At 37.0% G+C, this 14,344-nt stretch overlaps 1 protein-coding gene across 1 annotated transcript in view; it reads left to right on the forward strand.

Moving 5' to 3' along the window:
* The window catches only part of CCDC168 (coiled-coil domain containing 168), a 29,554-nt gene that overhangs the window by 7,938 nt on the left and 7,272 nt on the right, over positions 1–14,344 (forward strand). Inside the window, 2 exon segments of the mRNA XM_010353087.2 lie at positions 645–8,146; positions 8,465–14,343. Of these exon segments, the coding sequence (XP_010351389.2) occupies positions 645–8,146; positions 8,465–14,343 (13,381 nt within the window).

Genomic DNA, 14,344 nt, shown 5'->3' on the forward strand with positions numbered 1-14,344 from the left:
CAAATAAAATTAACTATCACACCAGATGATGCTGATGCTGTTGGTCTGAGCACTTCATAGACTGAGACTAATCATTTGAGGTACATGGGTGTTGTCACATCATCCATGATCGTTACTCCAGCCCAAAATTGTACTGAGATGTGCTTCCCTAAAATGTAGGCTTTTCTGTTGATCCCAAAGAACTGTTAACATAATCTGGATTTATTTACAGACAGTTAGTTTATACTATTGGTATTCTTCTGTTGTACCTATTACATTTCCATAAGAATGTTGTTTCATTTTTTTAAGAATGTTTTCTTTTTGTGAAAACTTTCATATAGAGAACAGAAAAGATGTTCCTTGTAAAAGAATATAATCTTAATCCAGCAACTTTGACCCACTCCTGTCAAAAATAGACTTTTAGAGATGCTGAGGTATATTCTCTGAGATATATAATTGATTTACTTCACTTTTTCAGTCAATTAGTTTATTAAGTGAGAAGAACTAGGTAATGAATTGTTTTGTATTATGGATAATGGTTTTCCAATTTATCTCTATACTGATCTGTTTTCATACACTATACTGCATTTTCTTGAATCTGGAAGGTAATTCTTATATGAAATATATCCTAGTATTCATTTGTACACTGTTTTCTTATATTTCAGAGTTGGTACCTTTTCAGAGAAAAGAATTACTTCATCGCTTACATCTGAAGAAAAGGAATGTAACTTTGAAGATAGAATTTTATTCTCACATGAAATAATACGGTCAGGTACTAGTGAAAGTGAAGATCAAGTAAGTCACTCTAGTGGAAGTCATGTGCCATCTTCAAATGGAATCAGCTCATCTTTGCCATTGTTTTATTCAGAAGTAGAGGAAATGTATCTAAGCCATACAGAGCATCCGGACAGTGAATGTGAAACAATACAATTTTCCTCCAAGAAATTGTTTTCAATGATGAAAACCAACAAAAACAAAAATTCTGAATTTTCTTCTGATCTTAGCTTTTCAGCCTCTAGATTAGCTGTAGAAATTGAAGATCTAGATGTGGCACCTTGCCCTCTTGCCCACTTATTTCTTTCTAGAGATCAAGTTAGACTTCTGGAAGAAAATGTGAGAAATCAAATTCCTTCAAAACCCAAAACTAAGTTAGGGATTAGAACTACTTATCAATGCTCAAGATCTCAAGAGCCCTTGAATCAGAATCAACCTTCTGTTGGAATGGTTATTTCTGTCCAAGCACAGGATTCTCTTCCAGGACAAAATGCTTTTCAGAATCAATGTCTTTATGAAGTCCAATTTACTAGTCAAACCCAATATATAAATCATAACCAAGAATCAGTTAACAGCCAGCCTGATAGCAAGGCCAGCAACTTTGCCCAACCTGAAGATGTGATGAGGAAGCCATTTTCTAGCAGCACACAAGACTCCTTCCAGTCCCAAGATTTGGATAGGAACCAACATTTTGTTAAAATTCCATCAACTGTTGAGGCACAATATTCAGTAAAGGGCCTGGAGTCTGATGAGCACTTAGGTGAGGATCAGCATTCTGTTTGGTTTATAAATTCAAACAAGATTAAATATTCAATTAAGGGGCAAGACACTATTTTTAAGAATGCTGAATTTCTAGTTTTAACTCTGAATCCAAATTTAGTTACCGAAGATATGCCACAACTAAGGAGTGTAAAACCACAAGGCCAGCAACAAATTGTTTCACCAGAATTAAACCAGGATTCTGTACATAGCTCAGTGCCTCTTTTGTCTACCATTAAAGGGCAGAAAAATAGAAGAAAAACACCAGACAGTAAAAGCAAACTCAGTCTTAACATTCCATCTCTAAAAGCCAAAAAAACACCAACTTCACAAGTATTTCGAATCACAGTATGTCACACGTTAAAAAATAGGAATGAGTTAGGATGCAAGAATAACACTGAGAAGAAAGAATTACATGAAAGGAAAGACATATCAGATATAGCTTTGCATCTTATTTCTATTTCCAAGCTTATTCTGCCTTATGTTAAAAATTATTCCAGAAAACAACTACTGAAAGTCATGCCGAGTTTAATAAAATGTGGACATTTTCTGCAGAAGCAAAATAAGTCACCAGATACAGAGAAAATCAGTTATGCAGGTCCTCTTGAGGAGACAGGAATCTCAGGTATTACTAAAAAGGAAGAGGAGTATGACAAAGAAAACAAAGGACTAAAAAATATTTCACCAAAAATGTTACCTCAGCTAGAACAATCCTTCATGGTCAACACTGTTCAACTAAAAGCACCTTGTTTACTAGTAGAAACAAATGGGAAGAGTAACGAATCTCTTAAAGACTCAATTACTCAAGCAAAGGGAATTGGTATTACAGAATTTCATGCTCCAAATAGTAAAAAACCATTTGATCTGCATATTCCAAATCACAAGACATCTTTAGAAGAAGCCATATCAAAACCTATGCAGAAACTTGTTTTCTCTCCCGAAATGGAATCAAACAATAGAATGAAAATACCAGAGGACCTACAAAGTTCAGAGAATTCCTGTCTTCAACTTTCAAATGGAGAGGAGTTACCAACCAGTACACCAAAAATGCAAAGGTGCTTTCCAAGGGGAAACACACAGAAACGAAAAGATTTTTTGGAACTTGTTCTGGAGTTGTCAAATGTCCATTTGGTCATTTCCCTAGAAAGCAAAATGCATAAAAGCAGTGAAGAATTAGAAGCCATAAAAATTCAAGTGAGTGCAGAAAGTGTAAATCTGAAGGAAAATACACCATTGATACTTAATGTTACAGAAGACAGTGACCTACGTGAAAGTGAGGAACTAGAATGCAACACTGGAAGTAACATAACAAATATGCACAAAGATAAAGAAACGTCTGATGCATTTCACAGTGCCACTTACACTAACATTTCTCAACTACCTGATACAGAAACACATAGCAGATTAAAAGCCAAGGCAGATACATTAAGAATAATAAGGCTCAGTCATTCAGCATCAAAGCAAGAGAAATTACCAGATAAGAAGGGAACACAGAATGCAGAACACATTGATAACAGCTCTACATTTAAAAAGCCACAAAAATGTGATAGAAAGGAACAGGAGAAAGAAGCAAATTCAGAGGTGACACAAGGCTTCAGGTTCAGCGTACATCTAAAGCAAAAGCCCAAATACATCAAATTTGAAATGGAACAGATCAGTTCAGGAAGTAAAGCCCCAAATAAAGAGCAAGAGGTCCAACTACAAAATCTTTCTACACAAAGTATTTTGGAGACTAGTCCATGCCCAATGATGGATTCATTTCAAGTTGAGAAGGTGAAGCAAAGCACAGATAGACTTACAGACAGAGAGGGTGCCAGAGATCCAAAGAATCCACTTACAATACCAGAGAACTTGCCAGTTGGTGAACTTTTAAGTGAAACAACAGAGTATAGTGTCCCATTTGGTGGAAACCTCCAAAAGACAATGGAGAGTCATATTGTAGAAGAAAAGGAAGATGTAAAAAGATATTTACCTGCAGTTGCCCTGGGGTCTTTCAATAACCACTTGCTTACTTTACCATATTTTAAAAGGCAGGAAATTAAAAAAAAATTATCAGAAACAAAAAGTGCACTCAGTGTCAAATATGTAATTATGAAAGTAAAGAAACCAGCAATTTCACTGATGCCTTATATCAATATATGTGGTACTCCAAACCACAAGAAAAAAATGGGAGGCAATTTTGAAATTATAATTAAACAGATACTGCAAGATAAAATTGTGGCAGGTATGCTTCTGAATGTTATTTACCCTCATATGTCTATTTTGCCTAATACTAGAATGCATAGCAGATTAAATGCAGAGAATCACAGTCATATCAAGCTAGTCCAAGAGGAATCCCAAATTGAAAGGGAAGAAAAGTATCCATATTTCATTAATAAGGGAAATGAATCCCAAAACATACTAGATGCTAAATTGCAAGATGAAGTAAAAGGTGTTAAAGAAACTCTACCAAAAGCAGTCCTGCATGATAGCTGGAACGTTGGACTTGATGCATATCTAGCTAAGGAGACTAAAACAGAGAAAGAAATGCATCAACCAATACCATTCACAGAAACTATTATGAAGTCTGTTGTGTCTCCCATAATGGAACCATCTCATGTTGAGAATGTGAAGAGTACTCAAACAACACAAACAGGCTGCAAATGCACTGCACATTCAGAGATGCCTTCTCCAATATCGGGAAAATTGCTGATTGGAGACCCTTTCAACCAAACAAGAGAAAATGATGTTCCAAGTAATGGAAGTGATACAAGAGAAATGGGTTACTGTTTTGCAGAAAAAAAGACGGAAATACCAAAAGATTTACCAGCAACTTCGCTAGAGTCTTTCAATTACTGCATGCCTGTTTTATCTTGTTCTAAAGTGATGAAAAAGAGAGTAACATTTTCTCTCACAACAAGTACGGTGAAGCCCAAATGTGTAAATAAAAAGGCTGTGAAGCCATCAATCTCAGAGACAGTCAGTGTCACAAGCCACAGAAAGAAATCAGAATTAGACTTTAAGACTAAGTTTAAAAAGTTAAATCAAACTAAAGGATTTGTACCTGAATGTGTAAATACCCTTTGCTCTCCAATGCATGGCAGATTGCAGACAGAGTTCTGTCTCCCTGCGTCTCAATTAAAGCAAGGAGAAACAGTAGATAAGACATACATTGATGTCTTTGCTAAGAGTAGTATATCCCATGACAGAGAGGAAAAATTGCAAGATGGAGAGGAAGAGGAACAGAAAGTTTTATTAGAAGCAGCACCACAGCTGAGTCAGCAGCTGGGGTCTGATGCGGGTCAAATGAAGGAAATCCATCTTGAATCAGACCCAGTGCTGAACTGTTTAACAATGGAGCTACCTATTAATGGACAAAGTTTGCAGCACCAAACAGGTTTTAAACAAACTACTTTAGAGACTAGTCTCCAAATGGGTCCTTTAGAAGCTGAAGAACTACCAAAAGTCAACAAAACAGAAAATGACATAAAAGTCCCTGTGGGTCGTAAGATTCCACCTCCCAAAGCTTTACAGACTCCGGAGAATAGCCATGGCTTCATACTCAATGCATATCAGAAGGATAATGAGTTTGTCAAATCAGATGAGGAACTGAAGCAACCAGGAAATACAAATATTCAGGTACAACCACAAAAGCATTTTACACAAACTATTTTGGAGTCTACTTCATGCCCTACATTGGATCAATTTCAATTTGAAAAGGTAGAGAGTTATGTTAGGCTTTCACCTCTAAAGTCAGGGGAAGCAAAGGTTGATGAAATCATATTTTATGCAAGAGAAGGTGGTATCTCATCTGATTCTAGCCATCAAAAGGAACAAGCTGCTGGTAGTGAAAAGAAAGAGACAGTGATTTTTGATTCCTGCATGCCTGCTTTATCTACACCTAAAAGGAAGAGAAACTTAAAACAATTTTCAGACATGAAAACTTTAGTGAATCCCAAATGTGGAATTATAAAGGCAAAGAAGCCATCAATTTCATACATGCTCAATATCAAGGCTGGTGCTGGTCCAAACCATAGAAAAGAACTGAGCTGTAACTTGACAACCAAAATGAAAGAAGTGCATCAAGGCACAAAGGGAGCAGATGAAACATATGCTTTCCTGACTATGACACCTGACATTAACAAGTATGGCAAGGTAGAAACAGAGAAAGACACGCTAAGAGGAAAAAGACTCAGTTCTACTCAAGTAAAGCAAGATACATCTCCACATGAAGATAGTATTACTTCACATAACATTAAAGAAACCCATCTTCAAGATGAAGAGCAAGAAGAAAGGGAACCAGAGGCATTGTTAAAAGTAATTCCACAGCACCTGCAACATTTCATATTCCATTCAGGTCAGAGGAAGGATCTTGACTTTCGCAAATTAGAAGACCAAGGAAGAAGGAAAATTCTGTTTGTTACCAAACAAGATGTCCTACAACAACTTCAGCCTGCAGAGCCAATACAAGGAGAGGAGACAAAGAAATGCTTCTGGATTCAAAATGGCACAGCATGCACATTAAATTCAAAACTTCTTCCTCTAAAATCAGAGGACCCACTAAACAGTGAAGTTTTAATTGGTGCAATAAAACGTGGTGTACCAACTGATAGGAAAGGTGTGGGGGAACAGCACAATTCAGGTAAAGGGGAAAAGGCAGAGTTTAATAAAGATCTACAAGCAGCCATCCTGGAGTTACAGAATTCACCACATGGTGGGGAGGCACAGAAGGTCAATTTGACTGATATGGAAAGCGAATCTAGCAATGCAATGAACATGAATGTACAACATGAAAAGGAAGATAAAAATACTCAAAAAATGTTACCAGAATCAGTTCCATGCTATAGTCAACACCTCAGTTTCAGTACACATCAAATGAAAGATCCTGACCCTTGCAAATCAGGATCTGAACCGAAGAGTCCTGAAGGCAGAAGTTCTTGGAATTTGTCTCATATAATGCAAAAAACAGAGCAAGAAACACACTTTAGAGAAACTGTTTTAGAGCCTATTTCTGGTTACATGATGAAACAGAGTCCTCATATGCAAGAAGAAATAAAATGTGTGGTAGGTCTAAAGACTCCATTTCCCAAAACAGGGAAATCAGAAATTGGTTCAATACCACATGATACCCCTTGGGATGAAAATCCTAGAAGGAAATGGGATAGTTCTATTTCTGAGAAAACTGCATGGGATCCAAAAAACTTACGAACAGTCTTAAAACCTTTAGATTTCTCCAGTCTCATGTCATCTGAATATGAAAGTCGGAGCTATACATTAGAGTTTATAAGCAAGAAAAGTATAACGAGTCCCAAACGTGTAACTTTGAAGACAAAGCAACTACCAATTTCGCAGTTGTTTAATATCATAAGGCATTCTACAGAAAACCACAGAAAGAAAAAACAGCACCGCTTTAAGTACAAGATGAAAGGGAGGCAATGGTATACAAATATAGGAGAGGCATTACTCAGTGCCACTGAATATGCTAAGAGTCCACCATCCAAATCAATGATTGATAAACTCTTATTCAATACAGCAGCAAGGGGCACTCTGTCTAACAGAACACACCAACAAAATCTGGATGGTCATACTACAGAGGAAAAGGAAGAGGTACAAGAAAATGTAGCTGCAAGTTCCTTGGGTCCTTTAGATTTCTTTATGCCTGTTTTATCCGACTCAAAAAACCAGACAAACACAATACAGTTATCAGAAAGGAAAACTTTATTGAATCCCAAATGTTTAACTATGAAGGAAAAGAAATCACCAATTTCACAGATACATAAAATCAATAGACACTTTACTACAAAACATAAGAAGAAACTTGAATCCAATTTAAAAACCAAACTGAAAGCAATGTGGCAAGGTGAAAATGTGACTGATACATTTCCAAATACCATTTCCTTCACTCCAGATACCTCTGACATTAAAAGGCAAAGCGGATTCCAAACAGAGATAGACAAGAGAATATCAGGGTTAAGTCATACACAACCAACACAAATAGAGTCACTAGCTGAAGGGATAGCAAGGTGTTCTGACAAGAGAAGGACTTGCAACTCGGTAAAGGGAACAAAACTACATGATAGAGAAAGTGGGGAAAAGAAGCAAGAACATCTTACAGAAATGGATCCATTCTATGCAGAAAACTTCATGGCAAATACACATCTTAGAAAGGATCCTCATCTTGGTAAATCAGAAGATGTGCTTTTGGGAGAAACTTTTATCTCAAAAAGTCAGTTTTACAAAGGGAATTCAGAAAAAAATGTAAAAATAGAAAAAAACAAAAATGGAAAAGAAAGTCTCAAAGTTGGGCTCCCAAGGATGGAGAAATCAGATAATTGTGCAGAACTCAGTGAGGCAATAGATGATGTCATATCAAATAAATATGATAAAGAGAACATTGGCCATTCTGTTTCCAAAGAAAAAGCTTTCTGTAATTTGGCAGCAATTGTCCCAGATTCTGTTGGCAGGCATTCACCTGCTTCAGAAGAAATTAAAAGACAGAATGGCAGCCTTGAAATAGCTGACAGGTCAAGTTCCCAAGGTAGACCTTTGCAGGCAAAGCAATCAGCAGTTTCACAATCACTTAATACTGCAGGGTATGCTATTGTAAACGTTAATAAGGAACAGAAACAGAACTTTAAAGCCCAGAAGACAGAAGGAGAGAGAAATAAAGTTGCATTAAATGCAGAGCTAAAATCTATATGTGTTTCTATACCTCGTCTACTATGCATAAATATGGAGCAATCACCTAGTACCTGGGATATATATGAACAATCTTCTGAAACAAGAAATTCCCTAAACAAAGCAAAAGTGAGGGAGAAGGAAGGGCATGGACAACAGGTTTTGTTTCAAACAGCTCCACAGGATATCCAGCCGTCTGAGTTTGGAGCAAATCAAATGAGAGAGCCTGGTCCTTTCAAAACAGAAGCACCTTTAATGAATACAGTGTGTTCTAGGAACATTACTCCCCAGAAAACAGAAGCTGATTTAATAGATGAAGAAGCAAAGATAAATGTTGCAGAAGAGTTTAATCCAGAATCTGTTTTTTTCTCTAAGATATATCTACTTCAAATTGAAAACAAGAAAGAATCTAAAACTGCAGACTGGAAAACACGGGCAGATCCCAAGACACTTGCCCTGCAAAAGAAACAGCAAGAGCTGTGTGTCTCAGGAACTATCTGGAGTTATCCTAATCCCTACACATCTATTTTTCCTAAAATCATAAGACATAAAGATAAGGCAAAGACAGCTGATGTGGAAAGTACTATGCATACCAAACAGATAAAATTGAAGGCAAAGAGAATACCAGTTTCCCAGCTGCTTGAATATGGTACTGCAAGCAATAAAAAAGAACTGAGAGGTAACATCCAGCAGCAGAAGTCATTCCAGCTGAGTAAAAATGCAGTACATCGAGTTCTAAAGGCTGTTTATGACTCTGGATACTATGTGTCTAGCATTAAAAAGCTTACAAAAATAAAAATGGAGAAAGATGAGTCAAAAGACAGGGCATGCATTCTTCCACAGCTAAAGCTGGAGAAACCGCTACAAGAAATGCAAAGGTCATTGTCGGGATGTACTGATACGTCCAACATTCTTAGAAAACAGGAACAAGATATTAGAGAAAACGAACAAAAACACCAAAGCATTTCAGAAGACATATCCCAATACTATATTGGACCGTTAAGGATTAGTTCACAACAAATCAATTACAGTAGTTTTGACACCCCACAAGTTAGAACAGATGAAGAACTTGAATTCTTCATCGCACAAAGAACAAAGGAAAAAGATGTGGGCATTGCCAAACATTCAGTTTCAATTCCATGGGAGAGAGAAGAATCAAAGAGACTAGATATTCCACTAAACTCAAAAGGACAGAATGTATTTTTTACAGAGTTGGATACTTCTCAACAGAAGACTTGCCAGGAGCAAGAATTGCTGAAACAAGAAGATATTTCTATGACAAACCTGGGGTCTATGGCCTGCCCCATTATGGAACCTCTTCATTTGGAAAACACGGGAAAGGTAGCTGAGGAAAAAGATGTGTACATTAACAGAAAAAATAGTTCACATGTACTGGGAAGAGAAGGATTAAAGGAAACTGCTATCTTTGTAGGTTCTAAAGGGCAGAAATTTCTTTATACGAATTCAGAGGTCCAGAACAAAGTGCCTGCAGTGCAGAAAGAACAGGTGAATCCAGATCATGTTCCTGAAAGTATTCTGGATTCTGAATCTTTCCTAAATAAAGACCCTCTTCACTTAAAACAGACAGTGAATACAACAAGAAAAGAAAACGTTACCATCTCTGAAAGTTTCAATGAAAATCTCTGGGGAAAAGAGCAATCAAAGTTGGATATTACATTAAAATCAAATAGACAGAAAATGGACTTTTCAAAAAAATCGAGGATGAAGCATCTAAGTAATTGTTATCAGAATAAAGAGAATATTCTGGAATCCATTTTCCCTTGCATATTGGATCACCTTCATGTTGAAAATCCCAAGAAAGAAGACTCAGCAGAAGAAATCATGAGTTCAAAAGTTTTAAGCCCAATGGTAGAGAAAGCATCACACAAAGTAGGTATTCTGGTGGATCAACCTCCATGTTCAGAAGGAATAAATCTGCATATTAAAAGAAGAAAAGAATATCTACAAGAAAGTATACACGAAGCTTTTCCAGCATCTGTTTCTCACTCTCTAACGGACATACTTCAGATTAAGTCACCAAAGGTAAAGAAAGCATTAAAGGCAGTTGATAGTTTAGGGTACCACACTTCAAATACAAAAGGAATTGGCTTGCTTTTTCCAAGACAGGCAGAGCAGGAAGAAAAATGTACATACGAGGCTCTTCCAAAGCCTGCATCTCACTCCAAAACAGATCTATTTCAGTTCAATGCATCTATGCAACAAGAGAAATTAGATGCTATGGATATTCCGCATTATGACTATTTAATTTCACAGACTAGAGGAGCAGTAAAACAAAAGGATGTCATAGTTGGATATACTCAAAACAGTAAAGAAAGACAAGCCTTACTCAAAACAGGACAAAAATGGCAGTACCTACCAATTTCCTACAAGAACTTTTGGGAGCATATATCTTATCCTCAAAAGTATCCTTGTCTCCTGCAACATTTAATGCCTCAGGAAAAGGAAACATTATCAGAAGGAGGTAATTTATCAAGCCAGACACCAGAACTAGACATGTTTTCTGAAGATCAACTAAGCACTATAACTAAGAATGGACTAGAATGGATTATGCCCTTGATTACTCCAAGGCAGATGAAAAAACAAGATACAATGCTGCTCTTAGGATCATACCATAAAACTATAAAATATCCAAGTCTCTTATTTCCAAAAGGAATGAAATCATCAGATGGGGTACAGGTATTTGATTTAATATCAAATAATAGCTCACCCAAGTTAAGACTTGGGAAGAAGATAGAAACACATAAGGCAAATGAAAAGGTACAAAAAGAAGTGTGTCTGCCTGTAACATTACATTCTCTTTCTGCATCCATGCCTGTTTTGCAAGAAAGTAAAGGACAGAAGGATAGTGTAAAACAAGTTATTAGGAAAGGCGTGATATGCCACAAAAGAAGAACTTCAAAATTGAAGAAATCAGTATTTTCACATATACTCAATACCAGTGACTGTGGTTCCCCAAGTAACAGACTAGAAATGCAGTGGAACGTGACAGAGAAAATGGTCAATGTGAAACATAGAATGAGTGAACTAGATTTGGTTGCAGCAAAAATATGTGAGTCTATTCTTTCTTTACCTCACTTCAAATTGAATAAAGACACAATTGATGAGGTGATTTCAAGTAATGTTAAAAGGACAAAGCAACGTATATCACAGGGAGAGAAGAAGGCTAGAGTGAAAGCAATGGATGTGAAAAGAACAAAAAGCCCTAATATCATTTTGAAGCCAAGGAAGTCATCACTGCCACATATACTCAGTGTAAAGGAATTCCCTTTGCTGTTGGACATTATAAAACAAGAGGGCAGGATACAAGAAGGTAAAGGGAAATCAAGTATGAAACTGACAAACTTGTGTACTTCTTTACCATCTCTATCACATAGTAATTCAAATTCAAGAACAAAAGCAGGTAAAGGTAAGTCAGGAATTCTAAAGGGCTGCCTTCCACCACTAAAGCTCCAGGCATCATCAAATGTCAGACTAGTATCATTTGCAGAGTCAGTTAATAGAGAGAGTTTAAGTAATGTAATAGAATCAAAATGTTTTCCACAGAAAAAGAAGGCAGATAGAGAAAATATAGTAGATGTGAAAGACATAATGGGCCTCATATGTATCACTTTGAAAGGAAATAAATCACCTTTTAAACATTTACTGCATGGAAAGGAACCACAACAGAGCAATAAAAAACAAGAGAAAATTATGCAGGAAGATGAAAGTAATCTAAATGTAGTTCAGAATAAACTCTGTACTTCTATTCTTTCTCCACCTCACTTGGAATGGAATCCCAGAATAAAAGAGGTATACATGAGAGGAATAACAAGATTCTGTCTTTCATTATCAACACACCAGGAATTATCAGATACAATGGAAAAATGTGAGCAGCCCATTGATGATAGTTTAAGCAGTATCAAAAAAGCAAAACATATGGCACAGAAAGACAAAGACAGAGTGGAAAAGGCTTTGGAAAAAAACATGCATTCCAAAAGAATAGCTCTGGAGGTGAAGCAGCCTTCAGTATTCCAAGAATTAGTGTTGAACATCAAAGAAAAAGGGGGAAAGATTCAGAAAGATAAACAAGTTGAGATTTTGAACAAACCTTTTGCTTCCATCTCTTTTCCACCTTACTCTAAAGTGGACACAATTAAAGGAGAGGAAGCCGTGGAAATAAAAATGAGATCCTCTTTTTCACAACCAAATCTCCAAGAGTCATCAGACACAGAGAAAATAGCATATGAAAAGTGTATTTCTGATAATATCTCAAACCGTGTAAAAAAGGCCCTAGAAACTATACTGCAAAAAGAACAGGAGAGGCAAAAAATGGAAAAAAATAGGCCTTTGAAGAAAATGAAATCATCAGTTTCACAGGGAATTCAGTTGGACATCAAAGAGCAAGAGAAAAACATAGAACTTATTAAAGGTGAAACAAGTGTGCTTCTGACGAATGCCTGCACTTCCATCCCTTCTCCTTCTCATTTACAACTGGAAACAAGGAGAGAAAAAGCAGAGCATGTCACTGAAATAACAAGATACTGTCTTCCAGAACTATCACACCAAAAATCATCAGAGGCAGGGGAAAAAGCAGATGGACTGGCCAGTGAGGGTGATATCACAACCGAAGTACAAAAGGCAAAAGATTACATGCAACAGAAAGAAAAGGATGAAGTAAAAATATCGGCTAAGAAAGACATAATGCATCCAGAAGACAAAGGTCTGAAAGGAAAGAAGGCACTTTCACAAGACCTACCATTGAATACTAAAGAGCCAGGGAAAATGGATCAAGAAGCTCAGGAGCAAGGGAAAGAGGACAGAGAAGGTGAGGAGCAAGGGAAAGAGGACAGAAGAGGTGCAGGACAAGAAAAGGTTGATAGGGAAGACAAAGAGCAAGGGAAAATGGATCACAAAGTTGAAGAGCAACAGAAAGCAGATGGAGTAGGCATAGAGCAAGGGAAAATGCACAGAGACAAGAGTGAACAGGAAACAGTTCTGTTCCTATATTTGCCTTCCAATTCTTCTCTAACCCATTATAAATTGGTCACAAGAATAGAAGGAGAGGAAGACCAACAAGGAATAATCAGACCTGGTATTTCACAACTAAGGCCTCAGAAATCATCAGAGACCAGGAAAAAAGCAAATGGAGTGCCTAGTGAGGGTGATATCACAAGTGAAGTACAAAAAGCAAAAGATTACATGCAACAGAAAGAAGAGGATGAAGTAAAAATATCAGCTGAGAAAGACTTAATGCATCCAAAAGACAAAGATCTGAAAGGAAAGAAGGCACTTTCACAGAACCTACTACTGAATCCTAAAGAGCCAGGGAAAAGGGATGGAGAAGGACAGGAGCAAAGGAAAGAGGACAGAGAAGGTGAGGAGCAAAGGAAAAGGGATGGAGAAGTTGAAGGGCAACAGCAAGCAGATAGAACAGGCACAGAGCAAGGGAAAAGGGATGGACACAAGAGTAAACAGGAAACAGTTCTGTTCCTATATTTGCCGTCTGAGTCTTCTCTAACTCGTTATGAATTGAACACAAGAAAAGAAGGAGAGAAAGACTTACAAGGAATAATAAAATCTGCTGCTTTGCAACTAAGGCAGCAGAAATCATTTGATGCAGGGAAAATAGCACATACAAACTCATTTGCGGTGGATAGCTCAAATGATGTAAAAACAGTACAAGAATACAAGCCACAGAAAGAAGCAGATAGAGGAGAAATAGTAAGTGTGGATTATATAATGCAACCTGAAGGCACAATTTTTGAGGCAGAGCAATTATCACTTCCACACACACTCAATATTCCTGGCAGCAGTGGCTCCAAAACTAGAGAAGTACCAACAAACTTAAAAGAAAAATTGAGACATGTACAGGAAAGAAAAAGTGAGCTAGATGAGTTTCTGACAATACCTTCTCTACCTCACTGTAAATTAGACAAAGGAACAGCAGGCAAAAAAGAGGAACAAGGAATAACAAGATCTTTTCTTCCACCCTCATGGCACATGGAATCATTAGATACAGGGAAATTAAAATATACTTTGTTGTATTTGAATGATATCACAGGTGATTCAAAAAGAACAAAATACATGGCCCAGATCCAAAAGGATAAAGCAAATATTTCAGAGAAAAGTGTAATGCATCTCAAGTACATAGCTGTGAAGGCAGAGAAATCATCTC

Source organism: Rhinopithecus roxellana, chromosome 18 (genome assembly GCF_007565055.1).
Source record: "Rhinopithecus roxellana isolate Shanxi Qingling chromosome 18, ASM756505v1, whole genome shotgun sequence".
Taxonomy (NCBI): domain Eukaryota; kingdom Metazoa; phylum Chordata; class Mammalia; order Primates; family Cercopithecidae; genus Rhinopithecus; species Rhinopithecus roxellana.